This window comes from Balaenoptera ricei, chromosome 1, assembly GCF_028023285.1.
Source record: "Balaenoptera ricei isolate mBalRic1 chromosome 1, mBalRic1.hap2, whole genome shotgun sequence".
Classification (NCBI taxonomy): Eukaryota; Metazoa; Chordata; class Mammalia; order Artiodactyla; family Balaenopteridae; genus Balaenoptera; species Balaenoptera ricei.
In genome coordinates this window covers 168,013,627-168,028,806 of record NC_082639.1, presented here as the reverse complement: position 1 = coordinate 168,028,806, position 15,180 = coordinate 168,013,627, and the positions used below count along the sequence as shown (strand labels likewise).

Here is a 15,180-nt window from a genome sequence, read left to right as displayed (position 1 = left end):
ATAGCATCTAATTCCCATTATTCATAAGCACAGACATGGAGCACATGAAAAACAAGGTAAGATAAATCTTTGATTCTTCCTGAATCCCCTGACTTTACAGGAATACCCTGAAATGCTCTCACATGCCCACATGATTAAAAAAACAATTGTTGAGCTTCAGTGCTCCGCCTACAAAGGACCTCCTTGCTCTAGTTTGCTATGAATTAAGAGGTGATCCTAGTCTTTTTTTTTTTTTAATTATTGAAGTATAGTTCATTTACCATGTTGTGTTAGTTTCTTTTTTTTTAATTTATTTATTTATTTATTTTTGGCCGTGTTGGGTCTTCGTTGCTGCGCACAGGCTTTCTCTAGTTGCTGCAAGCGAGGGCTACTCTTTGTTGTGGTGCGCTGGGTGGCATCTCTTGTTGCAGAGCATGAGCTCTAGGCATGTGGGCTCAGTAGTTGTGACTCGCGGGCTTTAGAGCACAGGCTCAGTTGTTGTGACTCGCGGGCTCTAGAGCGCAGGCTCAGTAGTTGTGGCACACGGGCTTAGTTGCTCTACGGCATGTGGGATCTTCCCGGACCAGGGCTTGAACCCGTGTCCCCTGCATTGGCAGGCGGATTCTTAACCACTGCGCCACCAGGGCAGCCCTGTGTTAGTTTCAAATATACAGCAAAGTGATTCAATTATACACCTACACATACATATATATATTATTTTTCAGATTTTTTTCCCATATAGGTTATTACAAGACACTGAGTATAGTTCCCTGTGCTGTGCAGTAGGTCCCTGTTGTTTATCTATTTTATATATAGTAGTGTGTATATGTTCATCCCAAACTCCTAGTTTTTCCCCCTCCCACCTCCCAGCTATCCCCTTTGGTAACCATAAGTTTGTTTTCTATGTCTGTGAGTCTGTTTCTATTTTGTAAATAAGCTCATTTGTGCCATTTTTTTAGATTCCACATATAAGTGATATTGTATGGTATTTGTCTTTCTCTGACTTACTTCACTTAGTATGATAATCTCTAGGTCCATCCATGTTGCTGCAAATGGCATGATTTCATTCTTTGTTTTGGCTAACCTTCCATTGTATATATGTACCACATCTTCTTTATCCATTCATCTGCGGAGGGACACTTCGGTTGCTTCCACGTCTTGACTATTGTGAATAGTGCTGCTGTGAAGATGGTAGTCTTTATAGAACTTGCCAAGTGCAGTCAGTGCAGTTCTACTTCCCACTCCTGCTGAGAGTGCCATGTTTTGACTGAGACATTCTGTGCCTCACCTTTGACACTGCAGACCTTAAATTGGCCTTAAGTTGCTTAAAGTATCTCCCTCCTTCCAGAGCTGCCAGCCTGTTGGCTCAGGCCTCCCACTGATCAGATGAGCTGGGCGCACCAGCTGGAGCAGGCCCGGAGTGAATGGCAGCAGCACTTCGTGGCCATTGCCCAGGTGAGCTCACCACCTCCACCTGCCGAGGCTGACAACCTGGCGGGGGGTGGGTGGCCTTGCCCCTTACCCAGACATGTGCCAATGCCTGGGTTGATGCCAGGTGGACAATTGGGGTGAGGTGTATTATGTATAATATGTGAATGTGACATGTTATATGTGACGTATGACTTTTAATTAAATTATTGGCAGAGTTGGGAAGAGAATGACAGGGCATGAAAGGGAAGGAAGCAAAGAGGCCATGAGGCTGAGGATAGAATTCAAGGCTGTGGATAATTAGAATTTGGGGAGGATCTGAGGAATATGATTGTCTTCTGGGGTCTATGAGTTGTGACCCTGAACCACGTATCTGGCATTCACCTCCAATTCCAGATCATAAATGGGCTGGGGTGTGGACTTCGTACCTGGGCCAGGGAGTTGTCCTCTCTGCCTCCCATGACCTTCCTCCCCAAAGCCACGAGGCTCTGGACAAACTCCAAAGTCATGGGCCAGCCCTGGAGGACTTTAGAAGTGGTGGGAGGGGTCCAGTCCAGATTCCAAAGGGCTCATGACACCAGAACAGATGTGAGCCTCAGGTGGAAGGAGTGGAGTCGGGTGGAGGTCTGTGGCAGCAGGGGGTCAGGTTAAGTTAGGGTCCAGGAACTCTAGAGGTGTGGATGTAATATGGCTGCACCCAGCAGCCAGAAGGGCCAAGAAAGTACCATCCTGTGTAAGGGGTACCTGGGTTTGTGCCTCTTGGCTGCAGGGGTCAAGTAGGATCCAGAGTGAAGAGCTAGGACTCTGTTCTGTATGGTCAGTTAGAACCAGAAGGACTCTCATCCTCTTTACTCTTTATGAGAACTTCAGGATTGAAAAGCTTTCCTTGTGCCTGCATAGCTTATTCCAGTTCTGTTTGACTATCAAACCTCTATAACCGCAATACCAATCAATACCTGTATTAAAAAATGAAGTGCATTTTGGTAACCAAGAGAGGGCAATGCAATAGGCCCCATTTTGCCATCGACACCTGAGGGGTGATGAGCTCGCCAAAGGACTTGGGGGAATGAGATGTAGGGCAGGTGGTTTAGTGGAACCTGGGAAGAATTACCCAGGTGGGGCACCAGAATGGGGCCTCCTGACAGCTGGGGATGCCGGGGGCCTGAAGAAATGGCAGGGGTAGAAACCAAAGTGCAGGGAACCATGCAAGAGCAGCTGGGAATGGTGAACAGAGTCGGAAATCGGCTGTGCTTTGCAACAGTCCTGACGGGGTGAATGCAGGCCCCCGACCGCTGACCTGCCGGGATCGCACCCGCCCTGTCAGCGAAGCCCCTGGTCACACTTTCCTCCTCTGGGTTTGCTTTATGGGGTGAGTTGACGGGATGCACAGACAAATGGCTCTGAGGAGCAGTGGAGAGGAAGGAACGTTGCCGTCTGTGCTGTGCTGCCCTGTGTGGTGAGGAAACCCTCTCTCTGTTTCTCCTCCAGGAGCAACAGATGATGAAGACCTTCCCGCACCTTCTCAACGTCAATGAAGACCCGCAGCTCACGGGGGTTCTCAAGTACTTCATTGAAGCTGGTACTCACTCCTCTAGACCCGTCCTGATCATGCTCATGCTTCTTGCCCCTCTTTTCTTTTAGATTTTTTTTTTGTGGTAAAATACACATAACAGAAAATTCACCATGTTAACCATCTTTGAGTGTACAGTTCATTGGCATTAAGTGCCTTTGCATCATTGTGCAACCCTCACCTGCACTCATCTGCAGATTGATTCTGTCTTCCCAAACTGAAACTCTGTCCCCTTTATGCAATAATTCCTCATTAGCCCCTCCCCCAGCCCCTGGCAACCACCATTCTACCTCCCGTCTCTATGAATTTGACTATTCCAGGTACTTTGTATAAGTGCAATCTTACAGTATTTGTCCTTTTGTGTCCGGCTTACTTCACTTAGCATAATGTCTTCCAGGCTCATCCATGTTGAAGCCTGTGTCAGGATTTCCTCCCTTTTTAAGGCTGAACAATATTCTATTGTATGCGTGTACCACATTTTGTTGATGCATTCATCCACTGGAAAATGGCACCAGTATTTAGTCCCATCTGGTTTTCCCACCCTAGCCCTGTGCACACTCAGGACAGGAGAGGCTCATGCAGGGCGGCAGTGGGGGCTGGATGAGGGGGCAGCCCCAGGAGGCTGGTGTGATGGTCCCAGCACTGTCCTTGGACTCAGTCACTGGACAGAAACAGAGCTTCACAGACCAGGGCCTTCCCTGTGGCCAGGCTTCAGTGGGTCTCCTAAGGCCCAGATGCAACAGTTTCTTCTTCCAGAAGTCCCATGAAGAAGGTAGAACTTTAAAAGAGTTAGGAAATTGAGACATTGGGGTTGACATATACTCACTACTATATATAAAATAGATAACTAATAAGAACCTGCTGTATAGCACAGGGAACTCTACGCAATACTCTGTAATGACCTATATGGGAAAAGAATCTAAAAAAGAGTGGATATACTTATATGTATAACTGATTCGCTTTGCTGTACATCTGAAACTAACACAACATTGTAAATCAACTACACTCCAATAAAAATTAATAAAAATTCATTTAAAATAACAATAATAAATCCATTAAATGACACATAAATGACACATTCTTAAATAAAAAATATTTTCCTAAACAAACAAACAAAAAGTTAGGAACATCACAAAAAAGGTAGAAAGTAGAACAGTTATCCTCAAGGCAAGGTGATGTCCATGTACCATCATGATTGAAAATCGCAGTGAAAAAATCCCTTCACATGATCTAATTGGAGAGGAAATGGCACTTCCCAAACATCAAACATGTTAACTTACTAATGTCAAATCCTGAAAAAATTTGAAAACAACTTACCTTAATTCTTTTCAGGTTCGTGTGATGCTGGTCAGGCAGCTTCAAATGCCATCACTCTTCAAGGTTTGGGGTAAGTTGACGTGACCCAGCACCTCTGTCCAGCATTAGAGAATTGCGACCACTGCATCCAGAGGAGACCCTCAGAATTCATCTAGTTGTCGTCAGGCCAGGCCACAGACCCTGCCGGACAACCAAGGACAAGATATGACCAGACCTTCCTCAGGACCCACTCTAACGCTTATGGAAAATCACCTTCAGAGGGTTTTCTTCTGTCACCGAAATCCCTTGTGCCGCGCTCACTTTGTTTCCTTGGCTCCGAGCTTGGGAGAAAGGGAATAATTCTCCACAAATGGACATGAGTAGATCGGGCAGGAAGTGAAGAGAGTTAGGAGGACAGGCCCCCTACGGGTGGCCCATGCCTTTTGTGGTCCCACCACCAAGAGCAAAACATCCTCGGATCACTGTGCCCAGAGCCCTCACCAACCAGACTAAGGCAAAGCCCAGACTTTGAGCTGATCCCCTCCCTGAGGACCCCACAGGATCCCCGCAGGAGCCCCTGTGGAACCCCAAGGCGGGTTCGTAAACTCACAGTGGGGCCTCTCTCCTGGGGAGGCTGCGGCTCCAGGGTTTCTCTCCCTCTCCCAGGACCACTGTGTCCTGACTGCCCACAGATTTCCAGCCAATAGACTCAGTCAGCCCCTACAAAGAGGGACCTTACTGACCAGTCCCCCCCACATACCTCAGCCCTCCTGAGCCCGCCCGGGGCCTGTGTGTGTGTGTGTGTGTGTGTGTGTTGGTGGCTGGGAGGGGGGTGGAGAGGGGAGGCGGGGGACCAGTGGGCACTAACTCATCCTGACCGCTGGCCTCCAGGCCCTTTGCCCTGATTCTTCCTGGGGACCCCCTCATCTCCCTTTCCAGACCACTTCTTGCAGCAACCCTAGTCTAACACACAGGTCTGGAAAGGCTGAACTCCAGATGAGCTGAGGGTCAAACCTTCCCACAGGACCCCTGAGCCCCAGGCCAACAAGGGCTCCGGGTGGTTGTTGTGTGTCTTGACTTCCCGAACATTCCATGACAGCCAAGGAGTCCAGGAACATTCTAGAACAGCCAGGAAGCCGGTCATTCAGGGCACAGAGATGACGTCTGTTGGGCAGCCAATCTGACACCTCTGATACTGACCCCAAATCCTGTAACATCTCAGGTCTGGATTTGTATAGATAAAGACCAAGAACCAGACCTAAACTTCTCAGCAATATGTGGGCGCATTATTAAGTCACCTTCCCAAGTGTCTCTTCTGAAACACCTTTCTTTCCATTTCCCCTCCTCTCAGTCCTACCGGCCTGTGCATCCCTGCGGGCTCTAGCTTGACCCTGGGTCTCCTGGCTCCTCACACTTCTTGGGGCTCTAGTATGGGGGTGGATGAGGGGTGGTTCTACTAAGAAATGATAGCTTTGTCATCTCCCCGCTGGAGGCAGGGTCCCTCGCACCCACCTCTCCATCTCCACCCACTGAGCCAGCACACAGGAGCCCCACAGGGCTTCCTTGGCAGCTGTAGGGCTTATCTGATTGTGCAAATGAGAAAGAACGATCTAAACTGTTCACTAAAATTGTAATTTATTTGGTCTCTTAGACACAGTCTTATCCTTTTAGAATTTCAGATAAACACGCTTCCTTCACAAATTCGGATGGTAAGGTGACGGTGACTCCACACGGCAAATGCAAGGTCATCGTTAACGGGGTGCCCATCACGACCAAGACAAAGCTGCAGCATTTGGTAAACTCTCCTGTGGAGCCACAGGGTTTCCTAAGTTTGTCCGAGAGAGCTGGAGGGAGGTGGGCAGTGCTGGGAGCTAAGGCCCTCATGTCCCTCTGCTACCGTGTCACAGTGATGACAAGGTCACAGCTGTGGGCTCAGGAGACCTGAGATTAACTCCCCGTGTGTCCTGGGGAAGTCACTTCACCTCCTTGGACCTCGCCTATAAAGCAGAGAGGGGTGAACTAGGTGATCGCCAAAATCCTTCCAGCTCTAAGCCTTGTATGACATTTTAGATTTTTAAAACCGGCCATGAAGAGGGACTGCCAGCACCTTGCCAACACCGGGCTCTCCCCGTCTCCTGCCACCACCCCGGCCCGAGTCCCAGCAGCACAGGGGCTCCAGACCCCTCTCCAGTCCCTTTTCCGCCTGTAGCCACAGAGAGCCTTTTAGACAAGCACACTGCAGCAGGCCACCCCTTTCTCGGAAATCCTTCGATGACCTCCCTTTTAGGACACCCGAGGGAGCCGGCCCATCTCCTGCCTCTCTGGCCTCACTGCTCTGCCTGGGCTTCCCTCGCTCACACGACCCCTTGGATGCTCAAAACGTGCCAGGCTCCGGTGGGCAGCGGCCTTCTCAGCCTCTCCGAAACTTAACACACTTGAAGTGTCACCTTAAATAGTGCACCTTCCAAGAGGTCTTCTCTAATCCCCAGTGTAAATTAGGCCCCATTCACTCCGCGGAAAGCCCGCCCTTTTCCTCCCAGCATCCCGAACGCGCTGTGATTACATCGCTGTGGTTACATGGTTAGTTCATCAAGTCCCGGAGGCGGGGGGTGGGTCTGCCTGGTCCCCACCGACTCTCAGCGCCTGGTGGAGAGTGTGGAATAAAGGAAGGAGTCAGTGAAAGCACGAAAAAGCAAGAGGTCCCCTCTTCCCTCCTCGTTTATGGGTCTCTTCCCTGTTTGGGGGATTCACAGGGTCTCAGGATTTACACAGAGGAGCAGGCTGACCTCACTTCCTCTGGCCTCTTCCCTCTGAGCCCACTCTCTCCTCCCTAGGACCGAATTATTTTGGGATCCAACAGCGCCTACCTCTACATCGGGTTTCCTTCAGAGCGAGGCAGTGAGGACTTGAGCAGATTTGATTATGACTTTTTCCAGCTGGAGAGAGCGGCTTCGGAGGGAGTGAGTGTGGACAAGCTCGGTGAGCAGCCTGGACCTGACTGCTGGCATTTTCCATGGGTGGATGTGAAAGCAGCTGCTTTCACTGTGTGCTCTCCTGCTTTCCTTAAGAAAATAATCTTTTATTGTGTCAAAATACAATGTTTAGAAAGTTAAGGTATGATTTTCATACAGAGTGAGCACACGTCGAAGATTTGTTTAGAGGAGTAGAGAGTGGATGCAACACTGGGATAGGAGGATGCTGAAATGGGATTGCTGGGTCCGGCAGAGCTAATTCGTGCCTTCAGGGCGATAATCTTCTCCTGGACAAAAATTCATTTCAGAGTGCCAGTCTTCTAAATTTAGTCTTCTGTAAATTAACATCTAACGGCTCAGAGTCTGGCCCTAATCAGTAGTCAGTATTGAGGGTACCCCCTGCCCCCTGTGCAGCCCCCTGGGGGACCAGAAGCTCCTTACACGGGCTCTGCTAGGAAAGGGAAGTCATCCTTTGGCCCCATTTCCATGCTTTGTAAGACTTCTTGACAGCTCTCCCTTTTGCCCCTGAAACCTTTTCTTCTGTGGTCACCATGTGGCCCTCTCATGGGCACACTTCCCAAAGCATCTTGGCCAAGAGTCAGCCAGCTTGTCTCCGAGCTCAGACGCCTTTAGCCCCAGTTCTCTGGAGCCCCTTGCCAAGGTGGGCAAGCATTTTGTGGGTTATTCTTAACTCTGACATTTCTTGAAAGGTACACAAAAGTTTCAAGAGTAGTGCACTGAACTCTCAAACACACTCTGCTCAGATTTCCTGTTTAAATATTTTACTACATTTGCTTTATTATATATGTATATGTGTGTGTATATATATATATGTACACATATATATATAATTTTTTTCCTGAACCATTTCAGAGTAAGTTGCAGACATGATGCTCCTTTACCCTTAAATACTACATTGTATACTTCCTAAAGAAAAGAACATTATTCTCTTGCAAAACTACAGTATAATGATCAATATCAGAAAATTAAGATCAATATAATACTATTATTTAATCTATGAATTTTGCTCATATTTAACTAATTGGTTCAATAATTTCTTTCATAAAAAAATATTTTTTGGATCCAGGGTCCAATCCAGGACCCCGTTTAGTTGTCGTGTCTCTTTGGTCTCTTTAAATCTGGAACAATTTACCAGGTCTGTTTTTGTCTTTCATGACCTTGACATTTTTGAAGAGTAAAGGCCAATCATTTTGTATAATGTTCCTTTGTTTGGGCTTTTATGATGTTTCCTCCTGATGGGATTGGGGTGATACATTTTTGGCAGGAATGCCAGCAAAGTGAGGTTGTAGCCTCTGTGCCTCACATCAGAAGGCACATGGTGTCAGGTTGTCCATTTTTTGTGATCCCTTGGTTAAGGGGGTGTCTGTCAGGTTTCTCCACGGTAAAATGACTAATCCTATCTTTTTAATTAATAAATATTTTATGGGGAGAGACTTTGATATGTAGATATCCCATACCTCATCACACTTTCATCCACTAATTTTATCAGCCTTTGATCATTGGATGATTAGTATGATTTTTGTCAAATGGTGAATTTCTAGCTCCACCATTTCTTCTACCTTTATTTGAAACAATGTTACTCTAAGAAATGTTTTCTCTCCTATTTATTTGTTTATTCATTTATCTATGTCACTGTGAACTCATAGAGTCCTGTTTTACTCCATAAGTTATGATCTGTTGCTTTCATAATTCATTTTGATGTGCAAATCGTCCTGGATTTGGCCAGTGGGAGCCCCTTCAAGCTGGATTCTGTGTCTTCCTGACATTCCTCCTCATTCTTTAAACACTAGCCTACTTTCTGGCATCAAAAAATGTTCCAGGTTTGTTTCGTGGGCTCTCAGTCCCAGCTCTGGTGTCAGTCATTTCTCCAAGGATCCTGATTCCTTTTGGTGGAGAAGGACATTTATAAATCAAGATCTGGGACTACGTGTGCAAACTGCTATATAGATACATGGTTCCCACACACATATTATAGCTTCACCTACTCTGTAAAACCATAAGTTAGTTATACCTCCAATTCCAGTTCAATACCACAGGGTTTATTTTTATCTTTCTCTTGGTGGGCGAACATAATATGTTTGCCCATTTTCTCCATCTGTCCTCTGGATTCCATCCCTCTCAGCTTCTCAAGCATTTGTCTCTGAAGAGCCCCCTCCCCCCACCCTCCGGCATCACTAAGTGCTCTCCATGGGTCATTCTATCACATTCAAACATGCTCCACTATCTCCCACCATAAAAACAAACAAAGTCCTACTTAGACCCACATCTCCCTCGAGCTACTGCCATATTTCTTTTTGTTCCCTTTTATAGAAAACTAGGAAGTTGTTTCCATTTTCTCATCTCCAGTCTGGCTTCTGTCCCACTCGTGCCTTGACCCTGATCCCTCTACGTTCCACATCCAGCACTTGTCTGCACCCATCTTACCAAGGTCTCAGCAACATCTTACACGGTTGAGCCCTCTCTCCTTTTTGAAATATTTTACTCTTGGGACCGTATGTTCTCCTGGTTTTCTTCTAGGCCACTTCTTCCACATTCCCTTTCCTGGCTCCTCCTCATCTAACCCATCTTGAAATTCGGAGAGCCCCAGAGCTTGGACCTTGGGACTCTTCTCTAGGTGGATGCTTTCCCCACTCTGCTCTCATCATTCTCGGTGGCTCTAAGTGCCATCTGTGCTAACAACCCTCAGCTCCTCTGTCTTCTTGCTGTCCCTTGATACCCCGATTCAGCTGCCTTCTTGATATCTCTGCTTGCATGACTCACAGACATCTCAACATGAAAGTGTCCAAAACAGAGCCTTGACTCCCCACTCACTCCAAGCCTGTTCTCATTCCCAGGACTTATCATCTTGGCAAACTGCTCAAGGCAAAAATCTAGGCCTCCTCCTTTCCCTCACTTCTTCATCCAGTCTGCCTTTTCTCCGGCCTCCTGTGCCACCACTTCAGTGCAAACCATCATCTTCTCCTGCCTGAACAGTGTAGTCTTCTCTGAACTTATCAGATCATGATACGCTCGGGCTGCAAAATACTCACCAACTTCTCAGTGTTCTTAGAATAAAACCCAAGCTCCCTGCCACGGTCTTGAAGGCCCTGTGTGATCTACCACATGCTCTCTCTCCAACCCCATCTCACACCACTCTCTCCTCACCCCAGTTTGAACCTCACTGGTCTCCTTTCTGCTCCTCCAACACATCAAGCCCTTTCTGCCTCAGGGCCTTTGCACTTATTGCTTGTTTTTCTTTTCATCTTCGGCTCATTCTCATCTTTCATCTCTCAGCTCAAATATTACCTCCTCAGATAGATCTTCCCCTTTCTTGGCTTTGTTTGTTTACTCTTTCTTACTTAACTCTATTTCTTTCCTAGCATTCATCACATTTTAAAATTATTTTATTTATTACTTTGATTATTATTCATTTGTCCACCTGAGAATATAAGCTCTAGCTGGGATTTTTTTTCTCTTGTTTACCCATTCATTTATATATTCCTTCACTCAACAAGTATTTACTGAGCTCCTACTATGTGCCAGATGTGGTTCTAAGCCCTGGGGATCCAGCAGTGAGCAAAGCAGTGCCCTGTCCTTACAGAGCTGACGAGAGCGGGTGCACTTCTGAATCCCCAGAGTCTGATAACGGCCTAGCAATGGGCCTTCAGTAAGTGTTTGTTGAATGAAAGATGAATGAGATTAACCAGATCAGCTCCCACACAGAAGCTTAGTCATGCACACGTGCATGACCTAGGGCCCAAATTTGGGCACGTCCTGCTCTGTTCTGTCTGAGAACACCCTGCCCCAGGAGCCCCATGCCTGGACATCGGGTTCCCCCCAGGGCAGGGCAGGCTGGGGTCTGTGCTCCCCACTCACCTCCCAGCCCCACCCAGGGGCCTTCTGGGCCTATAGAAGCTACGGCCCAACAGCTAACGATGCTGACTGGGGGCCTGGAGAGACGGTGATGAACAAAATCCAGATCCTAGCCTAGAATAAATTACAGCCTTAGGTTTCTGAGTCACAGGCTCCCCTTATCCTCTCAGCCCAGCCTCCACTGCCCAACAACCTGGGATTCCTCATCTGCAGGAGCATTCAGGAGCTCTGGCATCTTCCTTTGTCCATCTCTTCCCTCGCCTCAGATGGAGGCTCTTGACCACCTTACCTCCTCTCCCATCTCCAGGCCCCGGCTCACTCCCCTCCGGGGAGGCCATGGTACCAGGGCCCCTGGAAGCCACGTGAGCTTGGGCTCCACTGAGGTCTCTGGCTGTGCTGGGCTTCCCAAATGAGAAGCATCTCACGTGTGCCGGTACCTTCTCTCCAGCCCTCGCGCCCTGCCTGCACTTGCCTTATAAACCCATGCTTGGAGAGCCATGGGGTGTGCCTACATATGTGCAAAATAGTTCCTCCCTTTTTCATATACCAAAGATTTTTCTTCAGAATTTTAGCAAAATAAACTGACAACACACCTGCCTTCCCAGCCCAGGGCTGGCAGCACAATGAGGTCGAACAAGCCCCAGACGCTGGGCTGAAGGTGCTCAGCGCCAGCAAAGACTGTAGGTCCTCAGCAAGGCGGCTGGTGGGCAGTTCTGGGGAGTCGGACCTCAGGGCACGGAAGCCCTAAATAGCTGAGAGTTCCTGGCACAAGGCAGCACCAACCGGGGTCTGGCAGGGGGATTGGCTCACGCTTCATCTCCGTGATCCCCTCCTCCAAGCCACCCCAAGCAGAAGTAAGAACAGGTTGTTTCTGTGCCAGCTGCGGTTCTCGAGAAATCCCCAGACCTTCCTTTAGCCAACTGTATTCTTCCTGCCCCAGCCTCCTCCCTGGACAGTGTGGAGCCACCTTGGGTCAAGGAGCCTGAGACCAAGATGGGAAACTGGAGGCAGAAGGCCTCCTGTCACGATGCTGCCGAGATTCTTGGGTTAAGTTCAGCAGTTGCTTAAGTAAAGCCAGGCAGTGTCCTCTCCTCCTCGCTTAGTTTTCTTTCTTGGTTTTTGTTTGTTTGTTTTATTACATGCTTGTCATTTTTTTAAACTTTTTATTTTATATTGGAGTATATTTGATTAACAATGTTGCGATAGTTTCAGGTATGCAGCAAAGTGATTCAGTTATGCATATACATGTATCTATTCTTTTACATGCTTGTAATTTTAAAATGTAAATATTTGGTGAACAGTTGAATGAACGACTGAATGAAGGAACCAAGGAGCGTGTACATTTATTCATGGCTGAAAAGTATCCTAGAAGAAGTGAGTGACTTTCCCTTCCTCTCCGATCTTTCCTAGGTGCTGTGAACAGTGGGGATGGCAAGGCAGACCCCAGTGTCCTGGCTGTGTTCCAGGACTACATCAAACTGATGCCACTGGTTGCAGAAGCAAATCAAATGAGTGAAGAGCTGAAGAAGGTAAGGCTAGAAAATGGTAAAATCCCAGCTCCAGAAAGGATCTCAGAGAACAGGTTCAATGCACCCCTCACTCCCATTGCCCTGCACTGGCTTCATGGTGTAGACACGCCTGAAACGTGGGCCTGGAGAGGGCGGGTGCTTTGCCCAAGACCCCACAGTGAGCTAGTGACAGGGCCTCAGCCAACACCCGGGCCTCCCCAGTCCCAGCCTCGAGTCCGTTCCTTCCACCTCTGGCCCCCACGGCTCTGGGACCACCAGGACCCCAGACCAACACTAGCTTGCCATGGCCACCCCACCCCAGACTGTCCTCCAGAGGCCCTCTCTGGGTGCCGGCACCCTGGTGGCTTCTCTGCCACAGAGAAGGCCTGGGCTGGCATTCGCTCTCTGGTGACACAGGATCCCAATCATCGGGAAACTTGCATGAGATTCAGTCACTTTGGTGAGGCCTACACGTGTTAGTTCCAGAATACCGTTGAGAAATTCTGGTGCTTTGGCTTTTCTCTTGACAGGAATTCCAAGGAGCAAGAGGTGGACCATCTTCTTTTAGAAAGCCTGAGTATGGAGAGAATGAAAAATAAATTTCAAAGATGGTATAGGCTGATAAAAGTAGGATTATTTAGTGAGAAGTATTTTTCTTATCAGGGACTTAACATGGAGCTGAAAGTGAAGAACTTAGCGTCATCAGATTCCAGGGGCCATGACCTACAAAAAGAGGTCATGGTGAAGGCGACCAATCAACGGACTCGTCAGGTGAGGCTGCTCCTTGGGGGCAGGTGTGAGACTCCGCAAGGGTTTCTGAGGAGCTTTCCTAGGGACGCAGGTTAGTTTTACTTGCTACAGCTTGTGGGGACCCAGCGAAGGGGCCAGACAGGTTCCAAGTGTGAATGGGGTTCTGGGGGACAGCCTCTGGGGAGAGGGGACCCTCTCCGTGATCCCCTCCTCGGCATCTCTCCCCGACAGCACCAAGACCTGGGATCTTTCCCACACACAGGCTTTCCCACACACGCTTTCTGCTTACTTTTATCATGACTCCAGAGCTTTAGAACCAGAAGGGAGCCTGAGAGTGTGTCCAACTGATACTGCTGTTCGTGTGAGTGCTCGAGAGAGACAGAGCTGCCGTTCTGAGCAATGAGAAAATCCGCACTTTCATTAAGACGCCAGAAGAGGCCGTAAACTCCACTGGCTGGTCCATTCCCATTTGTGACATTGCTCACTGTCAGGAAGGCCCTTCTTAGGCACTTAAGACCCCTTTCCTTTCCCTCTGCCTAACAGAAAAGAGTGGGCCTATAGTTGGTGTCCCTTATGCCTTCAGAGCAGCCCTCCAGCCAAATGTTCACTCCTTACTGCATCTTCAGAGGATGTGCCCCTAAGTCTCAGGTGACCTTTGGGTGGGCTGCTCCCTCCGAGTCCTCGGTGTACACATGCCTCCTTAGCTGTGAGTCTTGTAGCAAACATGCCTCTGGAGGAGGGGCTGGCTGTGGCTGGGGACTTTTCCGCCATTGGATGATCTGCTCCGCCGAACAACTAACTGGTGCTTCTCTGGGTTTAACTTTTCTGCTCATTGCCCTAAAGTTGCCAAAATTTTCTGGGTCAAGACCAATCTTTAAAAACTTTTTAAAATTGTGAAATATGACAAACAGAGAAAAGTTTATGAATGTATCTGTTCACATGGTAAACGCTTGAGTACTCATCAGCCAGGTCAAGGGGCTCTGTGGCTGCCAGGTGCTGGGGACACCAAGACCACGGATTGAACTGTGGGCGCCCAGAAGTCACACCTGAGCAAGGCCGCTCCTGAGCCACAACCCCTGAGATGTGTTCCTGTCCTTTTCTTCTTTTCCTCTGACCAGCACCAAGGTGGCCTCCCCTCCATCCCCTAGGGTTGGAAGAAGGCAGAAACATGTCTTAGTCCACCCAGGCTGCTACAGCAATATACCAAAGACCAGTGCGCTAAACAACAAACAGTTATTTCTCACAGTTCTGGATGCTGGAAGTGCGAGATCATGGCAAGGGCAGGTCCAAGTGTCTGGTGAGAGCCCACCTCCTGGTTCGTGGATGGCTGTCCTCTTGCTGTGTCTTCACATGGTGGATGGGCTAAGGGAGCTCTCTGGGGGTCTCTTTTATAAGGGCACTAATTCCACCATGTGGGCTCCACCCTCATGACCTAATAATCACTGCCAAAGGCCACACTTCCTAATACCATCACATTGGGGGTTAGGATTCAACATACGAATTTTGGGGGCATACCAACATTCAATCCATAGCAGCATGTTTGATGCTGGCTCACCTCACATTCCCAGTGTAGCTCTCAGGGGTCTCAGTAAGACCCCACATCCTGGGAAGTCAGCCTTGACTTCTATGCCAAGTCCCATGAGGCCTTTGGAGCTGAACCTTCAATATGTATGTGATTTTTGTTTTGTTTAATCTGGCGAATGCCATCAGGGCAAAGAAGCTTTGGTGATCCAATATTCCATATGCTTCTCTGGGGTCAGGTGTTACCCTAGAATTTGTTCTGGCAGTTTATTACTATCTTGTC

The 15,180-nt window shown here is 48.3% G+C and overlaps 1 protein-coding gene across 1 annotated transcript in view; it reads left to right on the top strand.

The window, feature by feature from the left end:
- LOC132372542 (kinesin-like protein KIF28P) overlaps positions 1-15,180 on the top strand; it is a 75,578-nt gene that overhangs the window by 43,751 nt on the left and 16,647 nt on the right. The window contains exons 10-16 of the mRNA XM_059934652.1: positions 1,328-1,434; positions 2,896-2,986; positions 4,310-4,364; positions 5,945-6,068; positions 7,108-7,252; positions 12,529-12,647; positions 13,290-13,397. Coding sequence (XP_059790635.1) covers positions 1,328-1,434; positions 2,896-2,986; positions 4,310-4,364; positions 5,945-6,068; positions 7,108-7,252; positions 12,529-12,647; positions 13,290-13,397 — 749 coding nt within the window. The remainder of the gene's footprint in view (positions 1-1,327; positions 1,435-2,895; positions 2,987-4,309; positions 4,365-5,944; positions 6,069-7,107; positions 7,253-12,528; positions 12,648-13,289; positions 13,398-15,180) is intronic.